This window comes from Hyperoodon ampullatus (assembly GCF_949752795.1).
Source record: "Hyperoodon ampullatus genome assembly, chromosome: 19".
NCBI classification, from domain to species: Eukaryota; Metazoa; Chordata; class Mammalia; order Artiodactyla; family Ziphiidae; genus Hyperoodon; species Hyperoodon ampullatus.
The window spans coordinates 55305500-55332627 of record NC_136932.1 but is presented as its reverse complement, the minus strand read 5'-3'; the positions used below and the strand labels follow the sequence as shown (position 1 = coordinate 55332627).

Here is a 27128-nt window from a genome sequence, read left to right as displayed (position 1 = left end):
CCGACCCCGCTCTCCGTGACCAGAATGAACGGTGCCTTCAGTTTTGAGAAGACCTCTCACCTGAGAAATAGGACTGAGACGGCCACGAGCTAGCTGCGACCTTCTGGTCTGTAAAGGGTGTGGGGAATACGACTCTCCCGAGGATCTAGCTCTTCGCTCCTCCCTTCCTTTCTCCCACGGGGAGCCAGAGCAGGCAGCAGGGCGGTGGGTGGCCGCTGGAGGTCGCCGTAGCCCGGAGATAACCACCAACCCGACAGAAATGGAGAACAGTTGATTCAGATTCTCAACCGATAGCTTCAGTTCAGGAGTGGGCCTGAATGCTTTAATAGCAAGCCCCAGGGCCATTATGTCCTCACGTGTCTCTTTCTTATAGGACACTGGGACTTTTACTACATTCAGTAAATTCCAGGAAAACTGGAACCTTACCTGCGTTCAGTGCTTTAACTCCAAGGTTTAAAACAGTGTTTGTTGGGACGTCCCCGGTGGTGCAGTGGTTAAGAATCCGCCTGCCAATGCAGGGGACACGGTTCGAGCCCTGGTTAAGAATCCGCCTGCCAATGCAGGGGACACGGTTCGAGCCCTGGTCTGGGAAGATCCCACATGCCACGGAGCAACTCAGCCTGTGCGCCACAACTACTGGGCCTGTGCGCCACAGCTACTGGGCCTGCGCTCTAGAGCTTGCAAGCCACAACCACTGAGCCCATGTGCCCCAACTACTGAAGCCCGCCGGCCTAGAGCCTGTGCTCCGCAACAAGAGAAGCCACTGCAATGAGAAGCCCACGCACCGCAATGAAGAGCAGCCCCCTCTCGCTTCGACTGGAGAAAGCCCGCGCACGGCAACGAAGACCCAACGCAGCCAAAAATAAAATAAAATAATAAAAAAATAAATAATATAAAAATATAAAAAAATAAAACACTGTCTGCAAACGAGCAGATGCTTAATAAATATTTGTTAAATGAGTACTGAACTCTTCCAGGACGATGACTGTACTCCATCCATTCCCAGCAATTACTACAGTGTTTGGTGATTCCAGGGGTTTCAGCATTTGTTCAGTGCTCTATCACAGGCTTCCTCGAGTACAGAGCTTAATTCGTACTGCATATCCCTTTCCCCACATCAGGGGAAATACGAAGGCTGCATGAAATTAATACGATGTTTTCTCGGGGGAGATATCAAATCCTAAACTTCTATGGGGTTGTCAGTACTGTATGTGGTAAAGATGAGAGGGGCTCCAGATAACAGAGGCAGGAGAGATATAGTCAGGAGGATGGACAGGCCAGGCTGGATTCTGGGCACGGACTGAGCCCTGTCATGAGAGGGGAAAGTTTTCCCCACTCTCCCTTCCCTGCGAAAAGTCAGAAGCCAGCACCCTCCTCCAGCAACCTTTCAAAACTGGGTCCTAGGATCTTCTTGGTTTCCACGAGATGGTAAAGATACAGACACTGGGCTTCGCTGGTGGCGCAGTGGTTAAGAATCCGCCTGCCAATGCAGGGGACATGGGTTCAAGCCCTGGTCCGGGAAGATCCCACATGCCGTGGAGCAACCAGGCCAGTGCGCCACAACTACTGAGCCTGTGCTCTAGAGCCACGAGCCACAACTACTGAGCCCCCGTGCCACAACTACTGAAGCCCGCGTGCCTAGAGCCTGTGCTCCGCAACGAGAAGCCACTGCAATGAGAAGCCCATGCACCGCAACAAAGGGTAGCCCCCACTCGCCGCAACTAGAGAAAGCCCGCGCACAGCAACGAAGACCCAACGCAGCCAAAGATAGATAAATAAAATAAACAAATTTATAAAGATACAGACAGTGACACCAGAAGCCACCTACAGATTTGTTAAACTTTATTTCCTCTGAGTCTCTGGGAAGGCAGCAGGGATGTAAGGTGAGGTGGCAGTAGCTGCAGGGGCCTGAGCAGAGCTGGTGCTGGGAGGGGCCGGCATAGGCAGGACGAAGAGGTGGTGTTTAAATATTCAAGGCTGAAAGCCAGCTAATGGGTCTCCTTCATCTGTCTTTGGATTTTGTGCAGCATCTCCTGCATCCGTCGCAGCTGGAACAGGCACATGAATCAAAGTGGGGCCTTTCGGAGAGTCCTATAGATTTAGAGAAGTGCCCCCAACCTCTAATCCCTTCAGCCAGGGCCTTGGCAGCCCTGAGGTGTGACGGAGTCTCTGGGCAGAACCACTAAGCCACCAATCCAGGGTCCAGATATGTACCAGGGCCAGGGATATTCCTATTCCCGAACCAGGAGGTGCTGAGGGTTATGACTAAGCAGGGGTCCTCTCAGGCTGGCAGCCCCTACTGCCCCACCCAGCTCTCACCTCCTCATCTTTCTCTCGGATCAGCCTCTCGGTTTCTGGATCTGTCCCTGGTGGGACGGCAGGAATGGGGAAGTCGGTACCGCTCTCTCGAGTCAGTTTGCTGAGGGGGAGGGGACAGGGGAGTTGGTGAGGCTGGGGAGGCCCCAGCACCTGCTGGGATTGAGCCCAGAGCCTACAGAACAAAGGAAGGGCTTGGTCTCACCCAAGGCTGTGCTTGGGACCCCACCCCTGCCAGCTCCGTCCTGGCCTTTGGCCATACTTGCGATTCCGTTCTTTCACCACCAGGCGGGTCATGCTCTGGATGCACTGTGCCCGGTAGTTCTCGTAATGTGTCTCCCGGGTCACGTCCTTCAGGTCCTGCATGTGAGTACGCACCAGCATGGTCCGCAGCTTCACAAAGTCGCAGTGCCCTGGGTTTTCCACTGCACAGCAAGGCTAGGGGTCAGCCAGGGGCATAGGTACAGGAGAACCATTGAGGGCAAGGAGATACCCTGGTCACAAGCTCAGTGTTTTACCTTCCACAATGCCCCAGGGGTAGAGCCGGCCCCGAACTCGCCGCCCTCTGGCCTCTACCACAGTGTTGCTGCCAATTACAGCAAATGGGATGCTTTCCTGGAAGAAGTTAGGGGTGTCTGTCAACACCGCCATTCGCACCTGTTCCTTTCCACCTGTATCTTCATCTTCTCTGGTTCCTTCTAGGAAACCAGGGTCCTCTTCCACCCCAGTAGCCCACCCTTATATAGAATTCTACTTCTCTTTTCTGCCCAGAAGAAACAAGACGGGAAAGGGATGCCCTGGGGTGGCCCCACCTTTAGGGCTTGGTCCTGTAATTTGAAGTCCTCATCCTCGTCAGAGTCACAGTCTGGGAACTGGTAGATCTTGATTCCAAAGTGCTCAATCTCCTCCCGGATCTGGCAAACACACGAGGGGCCCATAGTTCGGGGGACCCCATCCTTTCCAGAAGCCCACCTGCTGCCCTCCCCCACCAGCTTCCCTCACTTTGCGTTTCTTGCGCTCCACTTCCGGAGGTGTCAGTGTGTCCGCCTTTGCCAAGATAGGCACGACGTTGACCCGCTGATGCAGGGCCTTCATAAATTCAACATCCAATGGCCGGAGCCTGGGGAACAGGAAACTGTGACCACCTGCTAGTGGCAGCCCTGCCCCTGGTGCTCTTGGCCTGTTCCCTTGGCAACACCCGGTGGTGTCAGGAGCCTCAGGCTCAGACCATACCCGTGGCCAAAGGGCGAGATGAAGTACAGGCAGCAGTGCACCCTGTTGTCTTGGATGTTCTTGCGGTTCAGGCCGCTCTCATCTCGGAAATACTGCTCAAACTGCTGGTCGATGTATTCTGCCACAGGCTTCCAGCTGGAGGAGGGACAGACAAGCAGAGAAACTGGAAGTGAGGGCTGCCCAGTGAGCTCGGGGCCTGCGAGGAGCCCACGCCCCGAGCAGTCTCTTCAAGACTCTGCTATTCCCCGACTTGCTTCATTACATCTTCAGGGAGGTACCTGGGTGGGACAGGGCTGCATCTCAAACATCTTGATAGAAAATCAGACTCAGCACACAGACAGAGGTCAATAAATACTAGCTTGATGAAAGGAAAAGAGCCCAGGTGACCAAACAAAGCAGTAAGACTGGCAAGGTGCCGGCAGGTGAAAACCAACTGGAGGGCTGGGCAGCCCTAAGTCAGGTTCACGGTTCAGCCTCAGAGCCTTTGCTCGTGTGGTTCCATCCTCTCCTCCGCCTCTCCAAGCCCACTCCATCCTTCGGAGCCATAGCCCAGAACCATCTCTTCCATGAAGGCTCCTGTGACTATAGCAGTGCACACTGCTCTCCCCTTCCATCACCACACACAGAGGTGTTATATATAGATAGATAGATAGATTCAACCACTTCCATTTTCAAGTCTCTTGCTCTTCTGTTATTGAGTTTCATCCTCACTGACCCAGGTGCCCTGATGGGTGGACATTATGAGGAGCATTATTCTCATTTTATACATGAAGAAGCTAAATGCAGAGCTGCTAAGAGACTTAATCCACATCACTTTAGCTAGCAAATTCTCTACCCACTCAAGCCCCTGGCCTTCTGACTCCTAGTTCAGTGTTTGCCACCACAATGCCCAACTCATTTACTAACCTAAGTTTTTACCCGATTGACACACGTTAGAGCCCTGCTGCGCCCCCCACCCCCCCACTCCCACTGCCACTAGACTGTGACAAGGATTATTCACACGTGTTCTGCATCCCTTAAAATGTCCAGCACAGGCTGCACACCTCATCTGTGCTCAGTAACTTCCTGCTGGTTCACTAAATGAGTACGTGTGGTGGTACACTGTAAACTGTGAGGTGCCAGGCAAGAGAAGTTATTATTACTATGGAAGGCAAGAGGAGGTAAGTAGACTGATTGAAGGAGGGAGTGATACCTGCTGAAGTAGGAAGCAGGTGCTGGTCAGGGCTCGGGTTTCAGGGCGAGCCCAGTTTGCTGAGACGTAGTCCCCGATCCGGAAGGGTGGTGATGACTGGAGACCCCCTCAATCCAGCAGGACTACGTACAGAGACCAGGCACCATGTACCAGCACAGCGTGTGGCAGGAATATAAGAAGTGGCCCTCCCCTCAAGGCTTAGATCGTGAAGTTGAAGATGAACCAATGTGCTGAGCCGAAAGTCACATGTTGTCATGATCAAGCACAAATGGAGGGGGTAGTGGTTCAGAGCACAGAAAGGTCCATAAGGGTCTGATCGGTCTGTGAGGCAATTATCCAGGGTCAGCTTCCTGGGCGTGTGACCCGTGCAGTCAGTCATACCAGGCCCACATTTGGTTTAGTCTCTGCTGTGGCCATGCTGAAATTCTTAATCATTTTGAACAGGGGACCCCACACTTTTATGTTTCACCAATCCTGAAATTATCATCTTAATATTCATGAGTATAATGTACACAGCCCTGTAAAAACTGTACGTTTTTCATGCATGTTCACATGCATCTTTCTGGGTTGATTTTCAGATCAGCTGGGTGAGGTGGTAAGGCCAGCATATTTCAGTTGAAGAAATGGGAATGTGGTCATTTGCTCAAGATCACGCAGTTCCTAAACGCTGCATCAAGATCTGAACTCTCGGTCTAGGCGTCTCAGCACCACCCTGCCTAACTCCCTCACCAAAGGCATCCCCTTTTCTCCTGTCCTTATCACCCATTCTCCTCCTCATCTACTCAGGTCTGTCTGACTGACCATTATCTAAGCATCCTTCTAGTTCCTGAAAAAAATGTCAGGGATGATTGCGGTGGGGCTGGCAAGCCGCCTTTTATTTTGGCAGGTGGCCTAGAGGGTCCCGGGAGTTTAAACGCAGCTCCACCCCTGCTCTCCCTTCGCCTCTTATTTCTCCCTTCACCCCTCCCTCCATGCACTCTCACGCCTTTAATAACTTGCTTGTAGCACCTAAAATGTTGCTGGTGAAAGGAATGGAAGGAGGGAGGGTGACAACTACGGACCACCTACTATACGTCAGGCCCCGTGCTACACGTTTTCACATGTGTTTGCTTTCTTGAGGCTCTTCGTTCCTGTGTCCTCAACCCCATTCTAGAACTGTGGGTCAAGTCAAGGGAACATTAGAGATCATCTGGTCCAAGGCCTTCCCTCTCACTTTACAGAGGAGACAGCTGTCCGGTAAAGGGCAGTGGCATGCTCGAGGGCACAAACCCCTCCTTCTTGACAACTGTGGGTGTGTCTGAGCCTACGTGCGCCCCTGTGTGTGTGTACGGAGTTGGTGGGGGTCGGGGCAGGGGCTGTGCTTGGTCAGACATACCACTCTGTGTTGTTGACCGCATCCCCAAAACCCGGTGTGTCCACAATGGTGAGCCGCAGCTTCACACCCTTCTCTTCTATGTCCACTGCATGTTTAGTGATCTCCACTGTTTGCGTGATCCGCTCTGGAGAAGGGGGAAACTGAGGCCAGGGCAAGGGCAAGGACCTGCCCAGTCAGGACGCACCACCCACCCCAGCCAGTGCTGCCCAGACTGCCTCACCCACACCGCCCCCGCTCCCGCCCCCGGGGGCTGCCTGGGGGCCTGTGCTCTGGGAACCAGCAAGGAGCACATTTCCCAACACAGGAAATGCCGGTGGCTGTTGGCTCTGGCCCCAGCCTCTTCTCTGCTCCCGGCTCTTTTCTCGGATTCCTGGAATCCTCTGGGGGTCAGAGACTCACTCCAAGAGCAGGATTCTGGTCCGTGCCCTGCTTCGGCACCCAAATCTTTAGGGAGCTGGCTGGTGGGCTTCCAGGCCAAATAGGCCTACAGAGAGATGCCGGCAGTCTCTCTAGGAAGCCACGGCTTCCCGCGCGCTGGGGAGGGCCCGCCCCTCCGAGCCCGCAGTCAGCTCGGTTTCCCGGGTCAGCTCTGCCTGCCTGTCTCCACGCTCCCCTCCCGTCCTCACCTTCAGCGCTGAGGAGCTTCCGGTCCCGGTACAGGTCAGTGAGGAAGAGGCTGTTGACGAGAGTGGATTTCCCCAGACCAGACTCTCCTGACAGGGGAGAGACGACAGAGGCACCACGTCAGAGCTGCAACCAAGAGGCAACCCCGCCGGACCAAGGTGGCGGGGTTGCGGGGGCAGCCGCTCTCTTATCTAACTGGGAAGAGACCAACTAGACCACAGCAGAGCTGGGAGGAGGCACAGGGAAGAGCTCGCCCGGCCTTATCGTTTGGATGCGGCCCAGAGAGGATGAGAGATTGCCCGAGGTCACACAGAGAAAGGCAACCGCTAGAAAGCTGAGGGTTATATGTTCTCTGTTCCTCGTCACCACCGCCTCCCCTGCCACACACACATACTTTTGGCCACCCGCGTCTCCCAGCTATTTTGCAAAAAGGCACAGCCCCTGGCTTTCTCCTGCCCTACCCGTACCCACTCCCCACGTACAGACCATCCCCACCTGAGACGCCTCCTGCCCAGCCCCGCCCAGCCCCGCCCCTGCCCTACCTGCGACCATGAGGGTAAAGTCAAAGCCCTTCTTCACGGACTTTCGGTGGACTTGATTGGGGAGGGTCGCAAAGCCCACGTACTCCTTGTCATCCTAGCGGACGAGAAGGCAGAGCGCATCAGGGTAGAGGCAGAGGGACCCCAGGACCCAGCGCCGGCCTCAGAGAGCAGCGCCAGCCTCCTCCGAGGCCCCATCTGGGGCTCCCAGCTGGGCTCCTGTCCCTGCTGACGTTGTCAGTTTCCAACATACCTGGGGGGTGACACCACAGAGTTGGGGCCGACACAGGACGGAGAGGGGCTCCGGCTCAGCACGCACACGCGTGCGCACACGCACACACACACACACGTGCACGTGCACACACACTCGGGCTCCCTCTCCTCCCTCCCCGGGTCCTCCTGCACCAGCCCACTGAAAGGCAAAGGCAGGGCTGGAGGCTCTACCTCGGAGGAGTCATAGGGATCGAGCTTGCCCCACGGGCTGCGGGGCCGGGCTGCGGGGCTGAGAGGGGCTGAGGCAGAGGTGTGCTGCTGGCTGTCAGAGGGCTGGGGCCACGACGGGGGTCTGAACTCCAGGTCATCCTGGCAGAGGTCCGAGGCCTGGGGCCTCGGCTCCAGGATTTGGGGCCTGGACACCCAGGTCTTGGCCTCTGGGTGGTGGTAGGTCTCGCTGCCTGGGAAATCCTTCACGAATTTGTTCAGCTCTGCGTCCTCCGCGTCCTCCAGGAAGCGCTTGATCTGAGGGTCCGGGGTGGGGGCGGGGCAGGCAGGCAGGTGGCAGGAGGGGACGAATGAAGGAGGAAGACGGGAGAAGGCGAGAGGGAGAGAGGAAAGCGCTTACGGTTACCAGGGCAAGAACCTGCCCAGGCGGCCAGGCCAGAGGAAGAGCTCACCACCCCTCCCGCAACTGCTCACATGCCTCCCCGGTCCAAGGGTCCAAGACGTCAGGCAAGGCCCTGGGGTCCAGCAGCAGCCCTGGGCGGCCCCCAGAGCCCTTGCAAACTGCTCTGGGGAACTGAGTAGCTCCAGTCCCAATGCTCGCTCTCAACAGGGTGCTTGTTGAGGCTGCCCTCCCAAGCCAGGACCAGGGACTGCCCCAAAGGCCAGGAAGTCAGGCTGAATGACGGGCAGCAGACAGAGGCGTTAGAGCTGAGCGGAGACTGTGGCTCAGGACTCAAGGAGAGTGCAGACGGCCAGAATGGGGTACGGGCAGGAAGGAGGGAGGCAGGGGAGAAGGGAGCCGCCAGCCCCGGGCGAATCGAGAGCCAGCAGGGGTCTCTTCGCCTCCTGTCACTGCAGTCGCTGAGCTCTGGGACTGAGGTGCAGACTCTACTGGAGGTGCGCACGCCCCAGGACTCACTGCCCAGGACTCAGTACAGCTGACCTGACCCCCCTTCCTCCAGACACCGAGCCACACAGAGCCTGAGCCTGTGGAGGGGCTCCCCAGGAGCGGAGGGGAAAGCCGGCAGGGGATGCCGAGTGTGGGTGAAAGGGAGCTGGGAGGGACCAGGTGAGGGAGGACGGCAGGACACGTCTGACAGCCCCCAACTGTGAGGGATGTATACGGGGAAGTGCCCCCTGTGCCCAGAGACAGGCTTTAGCCTGCAGTGCTAAAGGGAGGGGGTCTGGTCTCAACTGTGAACTGCACGGGTGGTAGGCAGCGGGGGGCTGGCTCCTCTGTGGAGACCCGCTCCACTCCATCTCCAGCTGGGAAGGCAGGCCACTCCCTTCCTACTCGGACCCTCAGCTCCAGACCCTAAGGCTTCCTCTCTCTCCTTTGGGGCCAGCCCCCTCTGTGGAGTGCCTGGCGGTGCTGGGCTCAGCTCGGCCTCACAAAACCCACGTGCCTCCCCCAGACAACGGACAAGGGCCGGCTTCACAGGCTGACTCACCCTCTGGGAATCAGCCAAGCCAGTGGGGGCTACCCCAGACCACTGTGGAGTCCCAGCCAGGGTGAGGGGAGATAACATGCCCGCGGTCGCCCTGCAGGCCCCCGTTTTACAAAGGGAAGAACTGAGGGATGCAGTCACGCTGCCAGGTCTATGCAGAGGGAAGGGACTAGAGGGGGAGGCTACAGGGGAAAGTGCCCTAAGAGCTACTTCCAGGCTGTCGCCTCTCAAGTCCCCATACCTGCTTATAGCCGTAGCCTCCAGGGCTTGCCGAGACAGGAAAAGGGGCCTTTTAGACAGAAACTGGAACCAGCAGGTAGGGGCCAAGTGGCCAGAAGAGACAGTCCTGAGGCAAGCCTGACCCAACGGGCTTTTTCTTACCCACAGTATTTGTGGGGGCCGGTGGGGTGACCATACATCCCAGTGTATGTTTGTTGTTCTGGCATAATTGCCCCCTTTGACTCTGCAAAGTGTCCCAGCTTGGACGATTAATTATACGGCAACAGAGAAGGGATGGGGCTGGGGGGGCAGCTGAAGAGTCTGGGGAATTCGGGGAAATCCTGCCCCTCTGCACAACCCCACAGTGACCCAGCAGTCGGTCTGGGGGTCAGGCTGAGGGTGGGAGAGAGAGGACTGCGCTCCGCCTGGTTTCCCCAGGGGCACTGAGCAGCGGGGCAGCAAGGAAGGGAGAAAGGAAGGCACTGATGGAGACCCCCAGCCCCTGCGCTCTTCAAGTAGAGTCACCAGGAACCCAGCACCACTCTCCATGCCTGGGAACAGCTCATCAGCACGGAGGGGCCCACAGGGGCTCTAGACAAGGAGCCAGGACACGAGGGGCCTCACCTGCTGTCTGTCCTTCCCTGCCCCCGGCTCCGCCAGCGACCACATCATTTTCTGACTTTGAGCCCCAATCCCAGACAATGCAGGGGGAAGACAGGGCGGGTCCACCCGTCTCCCAGAGCAGCACCTTACCCCAGGGACAGAGCTGCCTTGCCATCCCAGTGAACGGTCCATGTCCCACGCTTCAGACTCCCTGTCAGCAAGCTCTAGGTCTAATTTTATCTCCCAAGAAAAGTTCCTCACACACAGAAACAGCCTGGTCTTGATGCTCTTGTTGTAATCCAGCGTCCTGACTTGCTCCTTTCCCTTTCTCTCTGACGCCCCTGTGTCTGTCAGGGGCCAGAAAAGCCTGTGGAATGTCCTTCCCCAACCCTTCCTCCTCCCTTCCCTTGGCTCCCACCCTCCAAGGACAGCTCAGCTGCAGCAGGATCACTCGTTTTTTTCTGCAGTCCCCTCCTCCTCTGATTGGCTGCTCCACGATGCCTGCCCGCTGCCTACCCTGATGGGCACAGCACCAGCCTCCCAAGTCTGTCTGCAACACAGGCTCTTGATCCACTTGCCCTCTCCTGTAACCCCCAAGGACACTGAGGCCTGTCAAAGGGTTGAGACCTGTCCCCAAGGTGACCTGGTCCATCAGTACACGGGGCAGCTACCCAGGAGACTCCAGTCCCAAAGGATTCCAATCTCTTTCACCTTAACTTCAAGCAGTGCTGAAGCAGTGTGGGGTGTCCTATAATCCCCTGGGTGTATGTTCTCTTAGGAATGGCCCCACTTTTCTTCCCAGTGTCCCTCTGTGTTCTCTCAGTGGAGAACCGCACTGCCTTCAGAAATCCGCCCCTAGATTTCCCTGCAGAGAGTCCCAGCCACAGAGAGGCCTTTGCTGCAGGGACTCCTTCCATCCTAGGATACGTGACCTCTGACTCATGGGGACCTGTATCACTTTCATCACCCCATCACTTTCAGAGAGTCAGCAGGGGAGCTGCTCACACTTGGTCTCTGAGGGGCATGAGTTCAGGTCAAGGAGAGGCTGGGATCCCAGAGGCTTCAAAGTTGCCGATTAGGAGGGAGACAAACAGAGGGACCTAACTGGGAGAGTGCAGATGGAGCACTTGACTAGGAGTCCGGAGGCCAGTGTTTCTGCCTTGGCTAGAAATACCCTTTGTGATTTTGAATAGGGTCTTAATTTCAGGGCCTTAATGTCCAATCGTGAATGGCCCTTCCTTGCCTCCCAGGAAGGCTGGGGAAAGAAAGCACTCCCAGATGACAGATACCTCAAGCTGCTTTGAACCTGGGGAGAGAAGGTACACCTCAAGTCCCAGGATGGTTATTAATGTTAGCCAAGTCCTTCTTTTTGCATGCCAATTAAAAACCCCTGGGGCTCCTGGGCTGGGGAGCTCTCCCCACTGATCTCTGAAGCAGCTGGGTGCCTGATCTCCTTTCACAAAGTGACCCTCACAGAGAAGTCTGGCTTGACATGAACCCAGTCAGCTTAAGGACTGAGCTGGCTTGAGGCAGGGGCCTGAGGCTGAGGACGCTGGTGGTGACGGGGTGCCTTTAAATACAGAGGAACAGGGTGGCCTCAGCCAAGTTGAAGCACCAAGACCTCAGCTGAGCTGAACTTGGTGTGTGGCAGAAAAAGCCCCTCTCGGCCCCTTGGCGCTGAGAACAATCAGTGCTCCCCAGGCTTCCATCCCGGGCACAATCAGTCTGTCTGTCCGCATGTGAAGAGAAGGGTGGGGGCAGGGATAAAGGCAGGCACCACTCGGCCTCTCCCAGGAAACCCCCCTTTGGGGAAGGTCACAGTGTCACCAAGACTTCCTGGCCAAGACTTGGGCCTCGGCCTGGACACAGCTTGAGAGAGAAGAGCCCAAAAGGTTGGCCTTTCTAGACCTGGAAGCTTCTGATTCCACAGGGCCCAGGAAGTTCCTTTCTGGAGGCTGCCCACAGCCAACATCCTGCCCCACAGGCTGGTCACGGATCTCCTCCTGCTGTAAACAGCCTGTGCTTCCCAATGCAGAGGGCAAAGGCTAGGGGGCTTCCAGACCGGGAGGAGAAGCTGGCATAGGGCCTGGAGGCCCTGACACTCAGCATGCTGTGTTTGTGGCAGGCTCTGGCAGGGATGGCAGGAAAAGAGCTCACACCCTCACAGCCAAACATCAAAGCTTCCTACCTGGGGGGTCTTCAGGGTGGTTGGCGGGGGTTACTGTTTCTCCTCCCACCACAGGCAGGGGGCAGGAATGAGTCCCCTCCACCCTCCATCACTGCAGAGGGACCTGGTTTGGGGGGAGGGGCGAGGATGCAGCAGGAGGAAGATTCCCCATGGTTCCTGTCTCAGAGGCAGAGGGATATAGCTGATCCCACGGGGCAGGATGGTGGCTGGGCCTCCCTCTCTCCGAGGTCCCTGGGCAGATGGTGCTGTGGGAAGGGAGGGCCCAAGCGTCTCACCATCCCTCTTGGCGAGGCAGGCAGTGTTTTCCCAGGACGTTGATGCTGGTCCCTGAGCCCAGGGTAGGTGGGCGAGGAAGTCACCCAGGTAACAGCTGACCCAGGCAGGGGGGGGACCCTCACCTCCGCCCCTGCCTGAGTCACTCACCCCAGCCCACCAGCGCGTCTCGGCCGGCGCCCCTCCCCACCCAGCACGGACCCACCCCTCCGTCCAAGAACGGGGCAGCACCCCGGTGGCCGGGGCCCACTCCGTGTCTGCTCGCATCAGAAGAAGAAACTTGGGAGCAGCGACGCAGCGACGCAGCGCCGTCCGCCAGCCTGCCTGTGCCCGCGGCAGGCGACAGCGCCTCCCGCCCCGCACAGCCTGGACTGCGGCGCCGCGGGTCTCGGCGAAGCCGCCCGGGAGCGGCGGGCCCTGCGCGCCCGGCCCCGCCCCGCGCCCGCCAGCCTTACCATGGCTGCAGCCCGGGCCGGGCCGGCTCCGCCTGGACAGCGCCCGAGCGACCCGCGGCCGGAGCTGCGTGCCGACCTCGCCAAACGGCCTGCCCCCGCCCGCCGCCCCGAGACCGGACCGGCCGGGGGCGGGGCCCGGCGGCGGGGGCGGGGCGGGACGGCCGCGGGGCGGGGCCTGCACCTCCGCGGCGCGGGGAACCGGCGCAGGCCGGGCAGGGGGCGGCCGGCCCGCCGCGGGGCTTTGCGTCTCTCGACCCCCGGAGACAGGGTGCGGAGAGGCGCTCGGGACGGGGCTTCGCTGGTCACTTGGCCCTTCCTCACTCAGCCCCTAAAGAGTGGCCTGCCCGGCAGCGCAGCATCGTGGGGGCTTGAGCCAGTCCCCAAAGCAAAAGGAAGGGCCCACCTGGTGTCCCCAGGAGAAGACACCTTTGGAAGGAGAGGGGAGTTTGCCTCCCAGGTTGGAGAGAAACGATCAGTTACCCCGGAGAGTCCACGAGGTTTGTGGGAACTGAACCCAGCTGATGTCCAAGTTACTGATTGTCCATACCCTCTGGACACCTCCTTAGGTGGAAGGTCAGACAATCTCCACCTCCAGCCAAGCTGTGAAGAAGAGACGGGAGGTTCCCTTCGGGCAGGACCCTAGATTAAAGAGTAAAGAGGATTTGCTGCATCAGTTATCCCAGGATCATCTGTTGGAAGAATGGAAGGGAGAGGCTGAGTGGCCCTTCCGGGGAAGTGAAGCCTTGCCTGTGGCTGTGGAAGTGGTGAGGGCCTCAGGAGAGGCCATGCTGGGCAAGCAGGTGAGATGCTGTGGGAACAGAATCCCCAGCAGCTTTAGAGGCATTAGAGGCTCAGAAGGGTCAGCAGCCGCTAGGAGAACAGAGATGCTTAGGGGGTGGGGAGTTGGCGGGGATTTCCTGAGCTAATACAGGTCAGGCTTCTGTGGAAGTTTCCAGCAGCATGCCCCTCCCTGACTTCCAAGAGTCCTCTTCCAGGGCAGACTGACTGGCTTTAATACACTTTAGACAAAACTGAGGCCACAGGCATGGCCCCCTCCCTCTATTGGTAGAAGTGCCAGAGGCCTGCCTACACTATTTCAGTCTGATCTGTGACCCAGTGGTCTTGGTTGGGATCCGTCAAAACTCAGCAGAGAGAGGGAGGGGGCCTGGGTACCACAGGTGAGATCAGGTTCAGGAAACATGGGGCTGCTATTGAATATTTGGCAATGGTGGGCTGGAGGATAGAAGGGGTGTCATTGCTTAAAGAAGTGCAGGGAGCCCCGGTTCGATCCCTGGTTGGGGAACTAGATCCCACATGCATGCTGCAACTAAGAGTTCGCATGCCGCAACTAAGAAGCCCACATGCTGCAACTAAGAAATCCACATGCCGCAACAAAGATCCTGCGTGCCACAACTAAGACCCAGCGCAGCCAAAATAAATAACAAATACATTAATTAAAAAAAAAAAAAAGAATACCTCTTGAATGCTTCAGTCTGCAAGGCCTGGACTGTGAGTGCTGGGCCCAAGGGAGAAAACCTATGTCAAGGAAGACAGGCCCTATCACAAAGCCTTATTTTCCACAATCATAATGTCCCTCCTTCCCCCAGTTCTGGCTGCTGCTCAAGGGTAGACACAAACACATCTCAGCTAGCAGCTCATCCTCAGCTGCAGCTGGAATCCCAGCTCTGCTCTGGCACCTGCTGCCCAGACCCCAGAGAGCCCTGTGTTTCCTAAGGCATGTTGGTGCCAGCTTGCTTTGAAGGAAGTGAGGCCCCAAAAGAGGAAGGGACCATGGAACTCATCTCTAAGCCAAGAATCTTGTGGTCTTGATGGTCACAGGCCCAACATGAAGCATGGGCTGGGCAAAATAAAAGCCTAAGGTAGACTCTGGGTCACTCTACCTATACAACCCCGCATGCTAGCCCTGTAGCAATTCAGGGGTCTCCATGAGAATTTGGCCTGGGAGTAAGTCCCCATGCCAGCTCTGGCAATGATCTCACTGCCTGAAAGTCCCTTCCCCTCCCTGTGCTTCTGTTTCCCCTGTTGAAAGAGAGGATTGTTCTACCCTCAACTCCAGCTCTCATGTTCTATATTGGGACAGGTAGAGGCTGACACTTGGTCAGAAGCAGGGCTGAGATATAGCAGCCCTTGTATGAGTCACTGATCACTGTGTGCTCTGTACCACCTCCAGCCAGCAGGTTGTCTGGCCAACCTTGCCTCAGTGCCCCTCAGCTCTTGGAGCTCTGGTTCTCTCTTGAAATTCAACATCCCAGGAGTTCCCTGGTGGCCTAGTGGTTAGGATTCCAGGCTTTCACTGCTGGGGCCTGGGTTCAGTCCCTGGTTGGGGAACTGAGATCCCGCAAGCCATGCAGGCAGAAAAGAAAGGAAGGAAGGAAGGAAGGAAGAAATTCAACATCCCACCAGGCATTGATGTCCTTGACTAGGGTACAATTTCCGGGGAACTGCTGGGGTGGGGTATTCAAGCCAAGCGTCTGGAGAGTCGACACATACCTTGCACAGAGGGTGATTCTTCTGGGAAACTCATATCAGCAACCACGGCCCCAGTCTGCTGTCCTGGGCCCCCTCTACTTAGCTCAGGCTAACATGGTCTTTACGGAAAACCTCCTGGCCCCCCCTCCACTGGATCTTTCCTGCCCACCCATGGGTGAAGGGTATATGGCACAGTGATGGCAAACAAGGATGCTGCACTTGGGCCAAGCCAGGGCCCAGGTTCAAAGTCAAGAATACAGAGTAATTACCACCGGAAATCAGGATTTCAGATCTGCCTGACTAGCAAAGGCCACATTTGCCTCTCGGTAGCAGTTTCCCTTAAGTGGTGCAACAGCTAATAGTACCCCTGCCCCAGAGGTGTTGACTCAGTGATGATACAGTGAGAGAGCCCTGGTGGAGCCAAACGTCTACCTATCACTGGCTTGTGTCTTTCAAGGAAACCTTAGCCAGTCTGTCCAGCAAGGTCTGTGCAGAGGCAAGAAACCAAAATACGCTAAGCCTCACTCCTTCCCTTATTGCTCCCCAGTGACCCACGATCCTGGGGCAGGCACGAGATGCGGGCGGCCAGGTCAGGGAACACAGTGTTTCCTGGCACCTGCTGAACGGCCGCAGCAAGGGACAGTTCCAGAGCCAGCAGGGTGATAGAAGCCAGCCAGAGGGCCCTTCCAACATCCTCTCTGTGGCAGGGCCTGCCCAGGAGGCTCAGGGATGGAAGGGACTTACACACCTCCTAATACCACTGCCCCCTGCATGTCTGACTACCTTCAAGTCCCTCCCTTGACCTTCCAGCCTCTGCTCGAATATCTTCCATGGCCAAAAACTCACTGACTCTAACAGCCGCCCTGCAATCTTTGGGTGGTGAGTTACCAAGGTCTTCATTATACTGAGGCAAAAAATCTGTCTCCCCCTGGTGTTTACCCTCCAAGCGCCTCCATGCTGGAAGCTTTGCTGACTCGTTGCCTTGGACTTTGTCCTTTGATATTCACTTCTTTTCAAGTGATCCATCTGTATACTTTTCTCTCCAAGTTAACCACAAGCCCCTCAAGGACAGGGAGTATGTTTTCTATATTAACCTCTACTCAACTTCAACTCAGTGAATATGTCATGTGATGTCTGCCTGGGTGATCAGGCCTCTGCCCCCAAGAGATGTCTGATCAATATGGATTGACCAGGAGGAATCATTGCTTAGTTTCCACTCTGGTTTTGGAGTACAGACAAGCCTCGAGGCTATGGGCTGCGCTGACCCATAACCTGTCCTTCATCCTGGCTGTTTACCAGCTCACGCTGACCTCCCAGCCTCTCAGTTCAAATGCGGAGACCCAGATGTTACCCCCACTACAACCTTTCCTCTCACAATTCTTGATATCTAACGGTGCTACTGAAATATCAGGAAGTTATCTTCCAGGAATACGTGACTACAGAAAAAGGGTTTATACACCACATATGAACCCCTGGGGCAAGATGCTCCCTAGAGCGCTCCGGGCATTGATGAGCAAGCTCTGGGCCTCGGTGTCTTCATCTGTGAAATAGGGAGAAAAAGTCTACCTCATAGGTTTGCGGTGAAGATTCACTAAGGCAATACACTTAGCGCTGGTATAATCACTAAAATCAATGGCGGCCATTATCTCAGCTAACACCGAAATTATCAACATCAAACTAGTAACTGTCAACTGTGACTATTTCAAATGCCTCCCCTCCAAAGAATTAGCATGTGCATGTGTAATGGGTGTAGAGGGATGGCAGAGAAGCCTTAGTCTAAAGTGACATTGCAATGACCATGCTGCCACCAACTGTGGCATCAGCTTCTCCAGCTAGACACCACTCTATCTCTAGAAAACAGGTCTTGGTTTCAGACTTATTGAACCCAATTCCCCAAAACAGCCACTGTTGAGACCCCTGGAGCTAGATGACTTTGCCTGTGGCAGGTGTGCCAAGGAAATGACTTTGGTTGATGCAGTCCTCCCATCTACAGTGTCAGAGTCTGAGCTTCCCTCAGGAGCTGCCTTGCATTCTGTCTCCCTCCTCCAGGCCTGCATTCAGCCCCCAAGGTGCAGCTGTCTCTTGCTTCTCCCCTCATGGCAGCTGGGCCAAAGGCAGCTGAGCAGAGTGGGGTGAAGGGACATGATCATTTCTGTCACTCAGGACAGCCTTCCTCTGGCTGAGCAGCTGTCAGATGGCTTCTGCATTACAGATTTGCTTCCTCATCTGAGTATGCACCTGCCCTCTGAAGCCAAGCTCCCGAGTCTACTCAGGCCCCCTGTCTCTCTTCTTACCTGAAAAACCCACCATTTTAAACAGCACCAAACTACTCTGATAGAAATGTGTAATGCTGGAGATGGGTTCCAGGCAGGGAACCAAGTAGCTTCTGGAAGTACACTAGAAAGTCCTAAATGGATGTGGCTGATTCTTCCCTGTGTGTGCTCATCCTGGGCAGAACAAAAAAATGAAGGGCTTCTGCCGTCACGCTCGGGAAGAAGGCAGAGCATTGTCCTGCCCTCGTTGTACAGACAGAGGGGGTAATCTGCCCAGGTCTCCCGGTGGAGGTAGGACGTTACCCCCCTGCCCTGTGCTTCCAGAGGCTCTTGCTGAGGCATACCACACCACCTGTCCTAGGGTGACCAACTGTCCCGGTTTGCTCAGGACTCGGAGTTCCCAGGATGCAAGACTTTCAATGTTAAAGTCAGGAGCACCCGGGGCAAACCCTGATGAGTTGGTCAACCTAGACGGTGCCCAGAATAGCAAGTCTGGGCCAGAGGCCTCCAGCCTCCCATCCTGCTCTGGGCTTGACGGCCCACGATAGCTGCAGTGAACAAGGTACCATCTGACAGGAAGAGCAGCGGGGCAGCGAGGGTCGGGCTGCCGTGAAGAGCCTCCCGAGGTGCCCCGCCCCATTGTCAGCAGCTCCGCCCCGTCCTTTCAACAACCTCCTTCCCTTTCAACTATGAGCCTCTGTACGAAGCAAGAGAAAAGGAGGGGGTAGGGAAATGACTCTGGGGTTCCCTCCAGACAGCCCATAGCCTAGGCTTCTCTTAACATCCCCAGGAATGCAGAGCCTCCCTGGGCTGCTCCTAGGCTCTGGGTTCTTCCTCGCCAAGTTAATCTACCTGAGCAAAACTTCCCTGCGACTCAGGAGCCAAGAGGAGGCTGGCCGTCCCAGCCCCCAGGGACAAACGACATGTCACCCTTAAGATACTGAAGTCGGCCTTAGGTATCACTGAAACAGCCTCCTCTTGTTCCTGGCCTGTTTTCCAGAGTTGATTCCTTGCATAATTGATAGAGCAGGGAGTAAACCGCCTTGTCCCCTGACAGCACATCTAAGGGTGAGCAGGTTAGGTGCCTTGAGGACACAGGATCTTGGGACCAGGGCAGCCCCTCCCAACAAGAGCTGCTTTATTCCAGGGAATTCCCCAGGGTTGTGTGAGAAGACAGCCCCCGCTGACCGCAGAGGGCGCCCTCAGGACCTTCCTATGGAGCTTCTGCTAGTTCTGATACCAAAACAAAACCCACCAGGAATGTTTCCCTCAGTCCAGCATAGCCTCCTCCGGGAAGACTCCAGTCCCTGATGTCCCAAACCAAGGATGAGAAGCATCTGTCTACCCTGCTCCTTAGACAAAAAGGTCTTGAGGGGCCGCCTGGGAGGAGGCTGAATCACGCTCCGCCCCCAGCTGTGGACCCAGAAGGGCTTGTGAAGCTCAGCAACAAACAGGCTGCCATCCACGAGCCAGGCGTCGTGGCTGGGCCCCCAGAGAATTCCTGCCGGGAATAGAATCTGGACCAGACTCCACAGTCAACCATTCCTAGATGAGAGGAACCAGAGGCCTTGGACACCAGCACCACAGAGTCTTCATCCTGGGACTGCCTGTGGGCCATGCAGCCTAGGGATCAGTCTGAGGAAGGCCTAGCTCTTGCACACCCTGTGAGGAGAGTACCGGGCCCACGTCCATGCCACCCACTTCCAGAGATCCAGAGAAGACCAGCAGGCCCTGTTGCCTGGGAGTCTTCTCTTCCCAGCTTCTGGGCAGCAGCTCTGCTGCTGAACAGGCTGGAGAGCTGCAATTATCGGGACAGGATAAGAGCTATTTTGAGAAGGAGCCGTCCTGCTGCCAAGGCTTTTGACTTCCTAAACTAAAACAAGATGCCTAAAGAAAGAGGGCAAGCTGGAGAAAAACAGGGAGGAACTTGCTCTGTCAAAAGCATCATATCCCGAATGAGGGGAAATGCTAATCCCTTCCCAAAGGTATAGGTTTGCATCAAGGGGTGAGCAAGAGGCTGGCTGTTAAGATATCCCCGCGGCTTTGGGAAGGAGTGGGTAACCTGACCGCCTCCCCGCAAATTCCCTGCTGACTCCCTCTCTCCTGAGACCCTCCAAGAGCACTTATTCAGTCTGTCGCATTCATTTGAACATTTGAGCACAGACTATTTCATATTGTTGTTTAAATGTCTCCTGCCCATATGTCTTATCTCCCCATCCAGATGGTAAGTTTCTCAAGGCCAAAGAATGTGTGTGCTGTGAGGCTTCCATGGTTTCCTCAATAGTGCCTAGCAGAGTGCTCAGCATCTGAATAGAAACTGTTTATGGAAGGAAGGGAGAAAAGGAGAAAGGAAGGAAGAGAGAAAGGCAGGAGGGAGAGAAGGATTTACTGTCTTGCACGGAGATCATCTCTAAAAGTAGCTGCTCCCACCCACCACTGAGCCCAGGGCACGGGGCTAGATAAGCAGCCATGGCAGAGGGGGTGGCAGCCGCATTTCTGGCACATCCCCTGCAGCTGTTCTCTTATCTGAGTCCAGGCTGTTCCCCCCTGCCACACACACATCTCATTTGTCTTGCACCTGTAGTCAACTGTCCATCCTGGGCTAGTCCATGAATGGGCTCGTCCATTAGAGGCCATGCTGGACTTTGGGTGAGGGAGAGAGATGGCAAGAGAAAGAGCGAAGGCAAAAGAGCTTGGACTGGGCTTCCTGGTGGCGCAGTGGGTGAGAGTCCGCCTGCCGATGCAGGGGACACGGGTTCGTGCCCCGGTCCGGGAAGATCCCACATGCCGCGGAGCGGCTGGGCCCGTGAGCCATGGCCGCTGAGCCTGCGCGTCCGGAGCCTGTGCTCCGCAACGGGAGAGACCACAACAGTGAGAGGCCCGCGTACCGGAAAAAAAAAAAAAAAAAAAAGAGCTTGGACTATCTTATCAAACACGGACCAAGAAGAGTGAACGTACTTACAGGAACAAGGCGCTGCGAAATCAGGACACTCTTTGCCAAATTCAGGACACAGGGCTGCCGAGAGCAGAGCTCACCTTGTGCCTTTCCAAGTTGAGGACTCACATAGTGTGTAACCCAGAAAAATGTCCCCTTTCTGGAGTGCCCTGGGCTGGAGAGGGGAGAGCCAAGCGGGGGTGGATCCAGCCTATGGCTTCCCAGACAGCCTTCCCACAGAGTGCTTGGCAGGATTCATCGTTTGCCAAACGGTCTGTACTCCTCTCCGGTGTTGCAAGTAGCTCTGGTGCCTGCATGCAAACGCCCCTCTGGGGAGATGCAGCCCCACAGGGGCACAGCTTGGCAAGTGGAACACGGGCTGGACTGCAGCCCCTGCTTCTCTGCCAGGTGCCCTTGCCCAACCTGCCCAACCACAGGGAGCGCCTCTGTCCGTCTCCTTTCACATCTGCTTCCATTAAAGGGTAAGAGAGGGGGCTTCCCTGGTGGCGCAGTGGTTGACAGTCCGCCTGCCGATGCAGGAGACGCGGGTTCGTGCCCCGGTCCGGGAAGATCCCACGTGCCGTGGAGCGGCTGGGCCCGTGAGCCATGGCCGCTGAGCCTGCGCGTCCGGAGCCTGGGCTCCGCAATGGGAGAGACCACAACAGTGAGAGGCCCGCGTACCGGAAAAAAAAAAAAATAATAATAATAAAATAAAAAATTAAGGGTAAGAGAGGCACTTGGATAAGGGGGAGCACGGAAAGACGGGAAGTAACTTCCCAGGGGCGTTCTTACCTCCTCATCTGTTCTAATGCAGAGAGTAGAAGCCAGGCATTCCCAGGGGGGCAGCACATGGAACTCAGAGAGTGCCAACAGGAGGGAAAAAAGAGGATTTTACTAAAGATGTCCAGTGGACTTGGGCACAACCTGGCCCAAATCCCTTCCTAGTCCAAAGTGGCCCAAATAACAACGGCTAGCATTTACTGTGTGCTCACTGTTGCCAGGCACCATGCTAAGTGCTTTACGTGTAATAGCTTGGCGAATCCTTCCAGGAACCTTAAGAGGAAGCCATTGTTCCTAATAACAGATGTGGGGAAACTAATGACTGGAGAGGGAAAATAACTTACCCAAGGTCACAGGCAGAAAATAGTGGACACAGGGCTCAAACCCAATAATATAACTCCAGAGTCCTTATTCTAAAAACCTCTCCTTTATGGATCTTTGCTCCCTCTGAGGGGCAGGACTGCTGGTGGGGACTGGATTGCATTCCCAGGGCTCTCGCCTCTCTAGGAACGTCCTCATGTACAGCCCTGGCCTCTCTTGTGCTCACAGGGCTGGAGCATGTTTTGGTCCATAACGCTTGAAGCAGGAATTCCTTGCCACTAAGATGCTCTGTATTAGGACTGGTTCCCACCTTCCCTCCTATCAGAAAGGTCAAGAGCACAAAGTGAGTGGGGGGAGGTGGTCAGACCCTGGGGATTCTCAAGTTGGCTGGCTGCAGGACCCACTGATGTCCTCACCTAGACACCCCTGGAGAGCCTGCCAGGGCAGCAGCCAATAAGTACCTCCCAGATCCTGGGATGGGGGCTTGAAGAGGGTTCTGAGGAAGCAGAGAGACCCATGGGGAGACCCCCTCAACCTGAATAAGTTTGGAGTTAGCCCTGAGTGAGACCATGAAGCAGGTAGCTTGTGTTAACGGGGCTTTTGATGTTTTGCTTTTTATCACATGGCAGGTAAAGACCAGCTAATCTGAAAGGCTGTGGGCTTAAATCGCTCTCCATTCCAAAAGTGACTCCTTCCCATTAAAAGGAGACTCTTGAAAATGAAACAAGTTTCCAAGTCCCAAAGGAATGACTCTAATGGTAGAATTTTAGGCAAGATGAGAAGTTCCTTTGCCCCTTCAAGTCAAAATCCCAGCATGTGCCATCCTAACAGATCTAGCTCTGTGGATACAGAGGCCACCCTCCCAACTGTCCTCCTGCCTCCCAGCCCCCCAGAGTGGACCCACAGGAGGGAAAAGCACAGACCTTTTAGCCACCAGATGATACAATTGTAGATTTCCTCGGAGACATCTGAAAGTAACAGAGATTGTTGCTCTTTTTTTCTCCCTGTGGGATACACGCCCCCTCCCCTCACTGGGTTAACATCTCCCTTTCTAGCTCCACGTTTCTCCACACAAAGGTGCCCTCAGCCCTTGATGTCTCCAAGAAGTTCCTCCAGCCTGAGACTAAATGTCACATTCCCACTCTCCCTCTCCCTTTTTCCCCACCCTCTCTTTGTGCCACTGTTAATGCCTCTCCCCCCTTGGAAGTCTAAGTCCCAGCTCATTTATGGCCCACTTTGTTGCCAGAATATTTACCTGAGGACCCTATTCCCTTTACCAGCTCAGTTCTTTGTCTCCACTGTCGAGAAGTAGCTTCCCACCCTGCACACCACTCTCTACTACCTTCCATTGAAAGGCTAAGCAGCATTGCCTGGAAGAGTCAATGCCTGACGCTGTCCCAAGCGTCATCATCGATGTCATTAGCTTGGAGTTCAGAGAAGCTGGTGGGGAAGGAATGGAGCAATGGGCTCAAGGATGGGTCTACCTTTGGCTCCGGCAGGAGGGCAGCTCTGAGGCCCAGAATACAGAGGGGGAACGTCTTGCCCACCCCAGCATCCCACCTCACTAAATTGGGGCTGCACCTGGATAGTCTGCTTCTTCACGTACCCAAGAAGAAAGCACTAAACCTTTGAATGGGTTGTTTGGAGGTGTGCTTGGGGACCTGTGGCACTTCCCTCGGCGGTTCCAGGCTTGGAGACTCCTCTGGTGATGGTGATGGTGATGGACTTGCCTTCCCTCTCTGGAACATGAGATCCTCACAGAAAGGGCTTGATTCCTTTTCAAAAAAAGGCATTGACGGGTCTACGGGGGAAGGGAGCTCAGGCTCGGAATCAAGTGTCATTGGCCGGCTTTGGGGCATTTCAACTTCAGGGTTGAGTAAGGCCCACCATGAGGAGTCTGGCCCATATCTCGGTAAGGACCGAGGGGCTAAGGGCCGAGGGGTCAGTTCCAGTTCTGCACGAACAGAGGGCTCTCCAGAGGGCTCTGGATGCCTAAGTGTGGGTCCTGAGGACACATAAGTACTTTTTGAGGGTCTTGTGGTATGCTGCTTATAGATGGGCTCTGGAGTGACAAACGTGGAAGATTTGCAGGGGCTCTCAGACACGGCTCGAGATGTCACACGGGAAGCTGACTGTCCCCCGGGGGAGATGGTGACCTTGCGGCCACCCTCACTGTCTCGTCGGATTGAGGACTTCACGTTGGGCTCCACTTCTGATGATATTAAGACCTTTGGGAAGGACTTGGTTTCAGTGTAGACAGAATGCCTGTGGATAGACTCAGGCTCTGGGCGCATAGAAACTTTGTGTCCACCATCCAAATCTTTAAGGGAGGAGAGTCTGAGTGGTGAGTCCAAGTTCATACTTCTATGTAAGGCCTTAGGTTCCATGTAAATTGAGTTTTGACAGCCCATTCCAGATTCTTGGCCAGGGATCCGTCTCTGGGTTGGTCGAGAGTCTGTACAGATGCGGCTGCCTCTGCGTTCTGGGCTAGAGGGTCTCCTTGGAGATCTGATAGCAGCAGCAGTCAAACTCTTTCGAGTGGGCTCAGTTTGGACTGCTTTATCCTTTGGATAAACCAAAGGCCTATGGGGAACTCTGACCCCTTGTGGGTACTGGACCTTGGAGGGTGGGTCTTCTTCTAAGATTGTCAAGTTGTCCTTCTGGTCGACAAGACTCAACCGGCGAGAGGATTTGGCACCTGGAATTAATGAGTAGCGATTATGGATATCATGCCCTGGTTTGCTCTCACGCCCTCTTCTAGTTGCTTCCTCTCTGGATGTACTAACATTCTGCTGCATCTGGACGGCATGGCGGTATGCTTCAGATTTTGATCGGGTCTTGGTTCGACAGCTGGGTGCTCCGGAGAGGCCTGGCCCTGAGTGGGGGTAGATAGATTGAGGGTACTCTGATGCTAAGTGGGGAATGGTGGAATGCCCAGCTTCTGATCTTCGATGGGCCATGCCACTCCGCTGGCTTGAGGCAAGATCGTATTCGTGTCCTCACTGAGGGGTTGTGTTAGTAACCTCGGCCCCTTTCTGTGCTGAAACTGCTACCTTGGACCCAGCTTTATTTGTCTTGACCGTATGATAGGTTGTGCCTCTGTGGGTAGAGCCCATATTTTACCGGCTGGCTTGTATTCAGGGTCCTAATGAAGCCTGCATATTTACCCTCAGTTTTAAAACCTGCTGTTCTTGCACCCCCACAAAAGTGGCTGTTGTTATCCAAGTGTCTCAGATAGTGCCCTTAGCTACCTGCCTGGTGATGTCATAAAGGAAGGAGCCTCCTATTAAATATTCTGGCATACAGCCACAATTCTTCAGATACTCTTATGTAGTAACTGCAAGGAAACTGTGGATTTGTCTTTGGAGCTGACACCGCCAAAGCTTTGACCAAGTTCTCAGCAACACAAGGATTTCCTGGTGTGTATAATAAAGCCTCTAGATCCTCCCTTACTCTGCTCAGGTTCTAGGAATTCCCAGAGGTTCATCCAGAGAGAAGGAATCAGCCTGAATATGCTACTAAGGCAAGGCTACTCAAATCAATCACACTGTGTTAGCCCCAGTTTTAATAAGGTGCAAGGCACAAAATTGTCCCAATTTGGTTTGGAACTGCACTGTATATAAGTCAAAAAAATAGAACTCCAGCTTTTTATAGGTTTCATGGGTGATTTGGTTGGTCCTGGGGTGAAAATCCAGGTTGCTCAAATCATAAATTCTCACACATTCCTGGCCCAGGAGTGAGTGTAGGATTGTAGAAGGGATTTGGAGTCAGTCATTGGTTTCAATCACAAATGGCTATTTGTGTACCTTGGACAGGTTACTTGACTTGCTTGAAACTTGGTTTCTTCATCTGGAAATCATTGCCTGGTAGGTGCATGTCCCACAATAAATGTTAGTGTCCTTTCTCCTGATTCCCTCCTCTCAGATATCATGATCAGCTGGACTCCAGTTCTTTCTTGATTTGAAGAGTGATTTTCCAACTTGGATGACCATTTTGGATAAAAGAGAGACACTGTCATCTTTCTTTCCCTTTCACACACTGGTTCTCTCTCTCAGTCTCTGACACAGACCCTACCATATCCAGCATTTCACTGTTGACTCTGAAGGGTCATGGCAGTTATGGGATGTTCAGAATCACTGTTTCTGGATCTTTATATTCAGCCTTGATTAGAGACATAAAGTTAAAATTTTTTAAAAATCCACTTTTTTTTTGGACGCGCTGTGCGGCTTGCGGGGTCTTAGTTCCCCAACCAGGGATTGAACCCAGGCACCGGCAGTGAACGCGCCAAGTCCTAATCACTGGACCACCAGGGAATTCCCGGAAAACCCACGTTTTTACGTATCAGGAATCTCAATAGATTGAGAAACTATGAGTTACTGACACAGGTCTTAAATATATAAAATACTGGCCCTCAGGCCTGCCAGGTCCCTGGTGGTGGGGACCCAAGGGCCCATTTAGCCTTCTCTGGCTCCCGAGTCCCAGGTCCTTCTCTCACTTCTGCTCTCTGATTCCCACCTGCACCCCAGACTCAGGGAAGAGCAGCAACGTTTTGTAGTACATAGTTTTCACAGTGCAAGCGTTTCACCTTCTTGGTTAATTCCTAAGTATTTTATTCTCTTTGATGCTATTATAAATGGAATTGTTTTTATAATTTCCCTTTCAGATGGTTCATTGTTCATATATGGAAATGTAACATATTTTGGTATGTTGCCTTTGTATCCTGGTACTTAGCTGAATTCATTGATTAGTTCTAATGGTTTTTTTTTTTTGTGGACTCTTTAGGGTTTTCCACATACAAACTCAGATCATCTGCAGAAATAATTTTACGTCTTCCTTTCCAATTTGTATGCCTTTTCTTTTTCTTGCCCAATTGCTCTGGCTAGAACTTCAAGCATTATGTTGAATAGAAGTGGTGAAAGCAAGAATCCTTCTTTTCTTCCTAATCTTTGAGGAAAAGCTTTCAGTCTTTCCATACCGTGGAGTATGATGTTTGCCATGGGCTTTCATATATAGCTATTATATTGAGGTAATTTCCTTCTATTCCTAGTTTGTTGAATGTTTTTATCATGAAGGCTGTTGAATTTTGTCAAATGCTTTTTCTGCATCAATTGAGATGGTCATGTGGTTTTTTCTTTCATTATATTGATACGGCATATTACATTGATTGATTTTTATATATTGAAACATCCTTGCATTCCAGGAATAAATCCCAGTTGGTCATGGTGTATAATCTTTTCAATATGCTGCTGAATCCTGCCTGCTAGTATTTTGTTGAGGATTTTTCCACCAATGTTCATAAAGGGTATTGGTTTGTATTTTTCTTTTCTTATAGTGTCTTTGTCTGGCTTTGGTATCAGGGTAAAACTGGCCTCAGAATGAGTTAGGAAATGCTCCCTACTCTTTAGTTTTTTAGAAAAGTTTGA

The 27128-nt window shown here is 54.3% G+C and overlaps 1 protein-coding gene across 5 annotated transcripts; it reads right to left on the bottom strand.

Annotated features, from left to right (window-relative positions):
* Positions 1–1825: 1825 nt before the first annotated feature.
* Positions 1826–10197, bottom strand: SEPTIN4 (septin 4; the record flags this gene model as incomplete). Of its 5 annotated transcripts, none has more annotated exons than XM_079726447.1 (12): positions 1826–2048; positions 2320–2419; positions 2579–2741; positions 2835–2931; positions 3129–3230; positions 3319–3436; positions 3550–3684; positions 6117–6240; positions 6743–6829; positions 7283–7376; positions 7724–8017; positions 10141–10197. In XM_079726447.1, 12 exons carry the CDS (start codon positions 10180–10182, stop codon positions 1989–1991), a joined length of 1416 nt encoding a protein of 471 aa, XP_079582573.1. The 5 variants fall into 5 exon arrangements, with proteins under 5 accessions (XP_079582573.1, XP_079582569.1, XP_079582571.1 ...); XM_079726443.1 differs by having other exon boundaries at positions 10123–10182; XM_079726444.1 differs by lacking the exon at positions 1826–2048 and adding an exon at positions 2067–2078 and having other exon boundaries at positions 10141–10182.
* Between the last annotated feature and the right edge of the window lie 16931 nt (positions 10198–27128).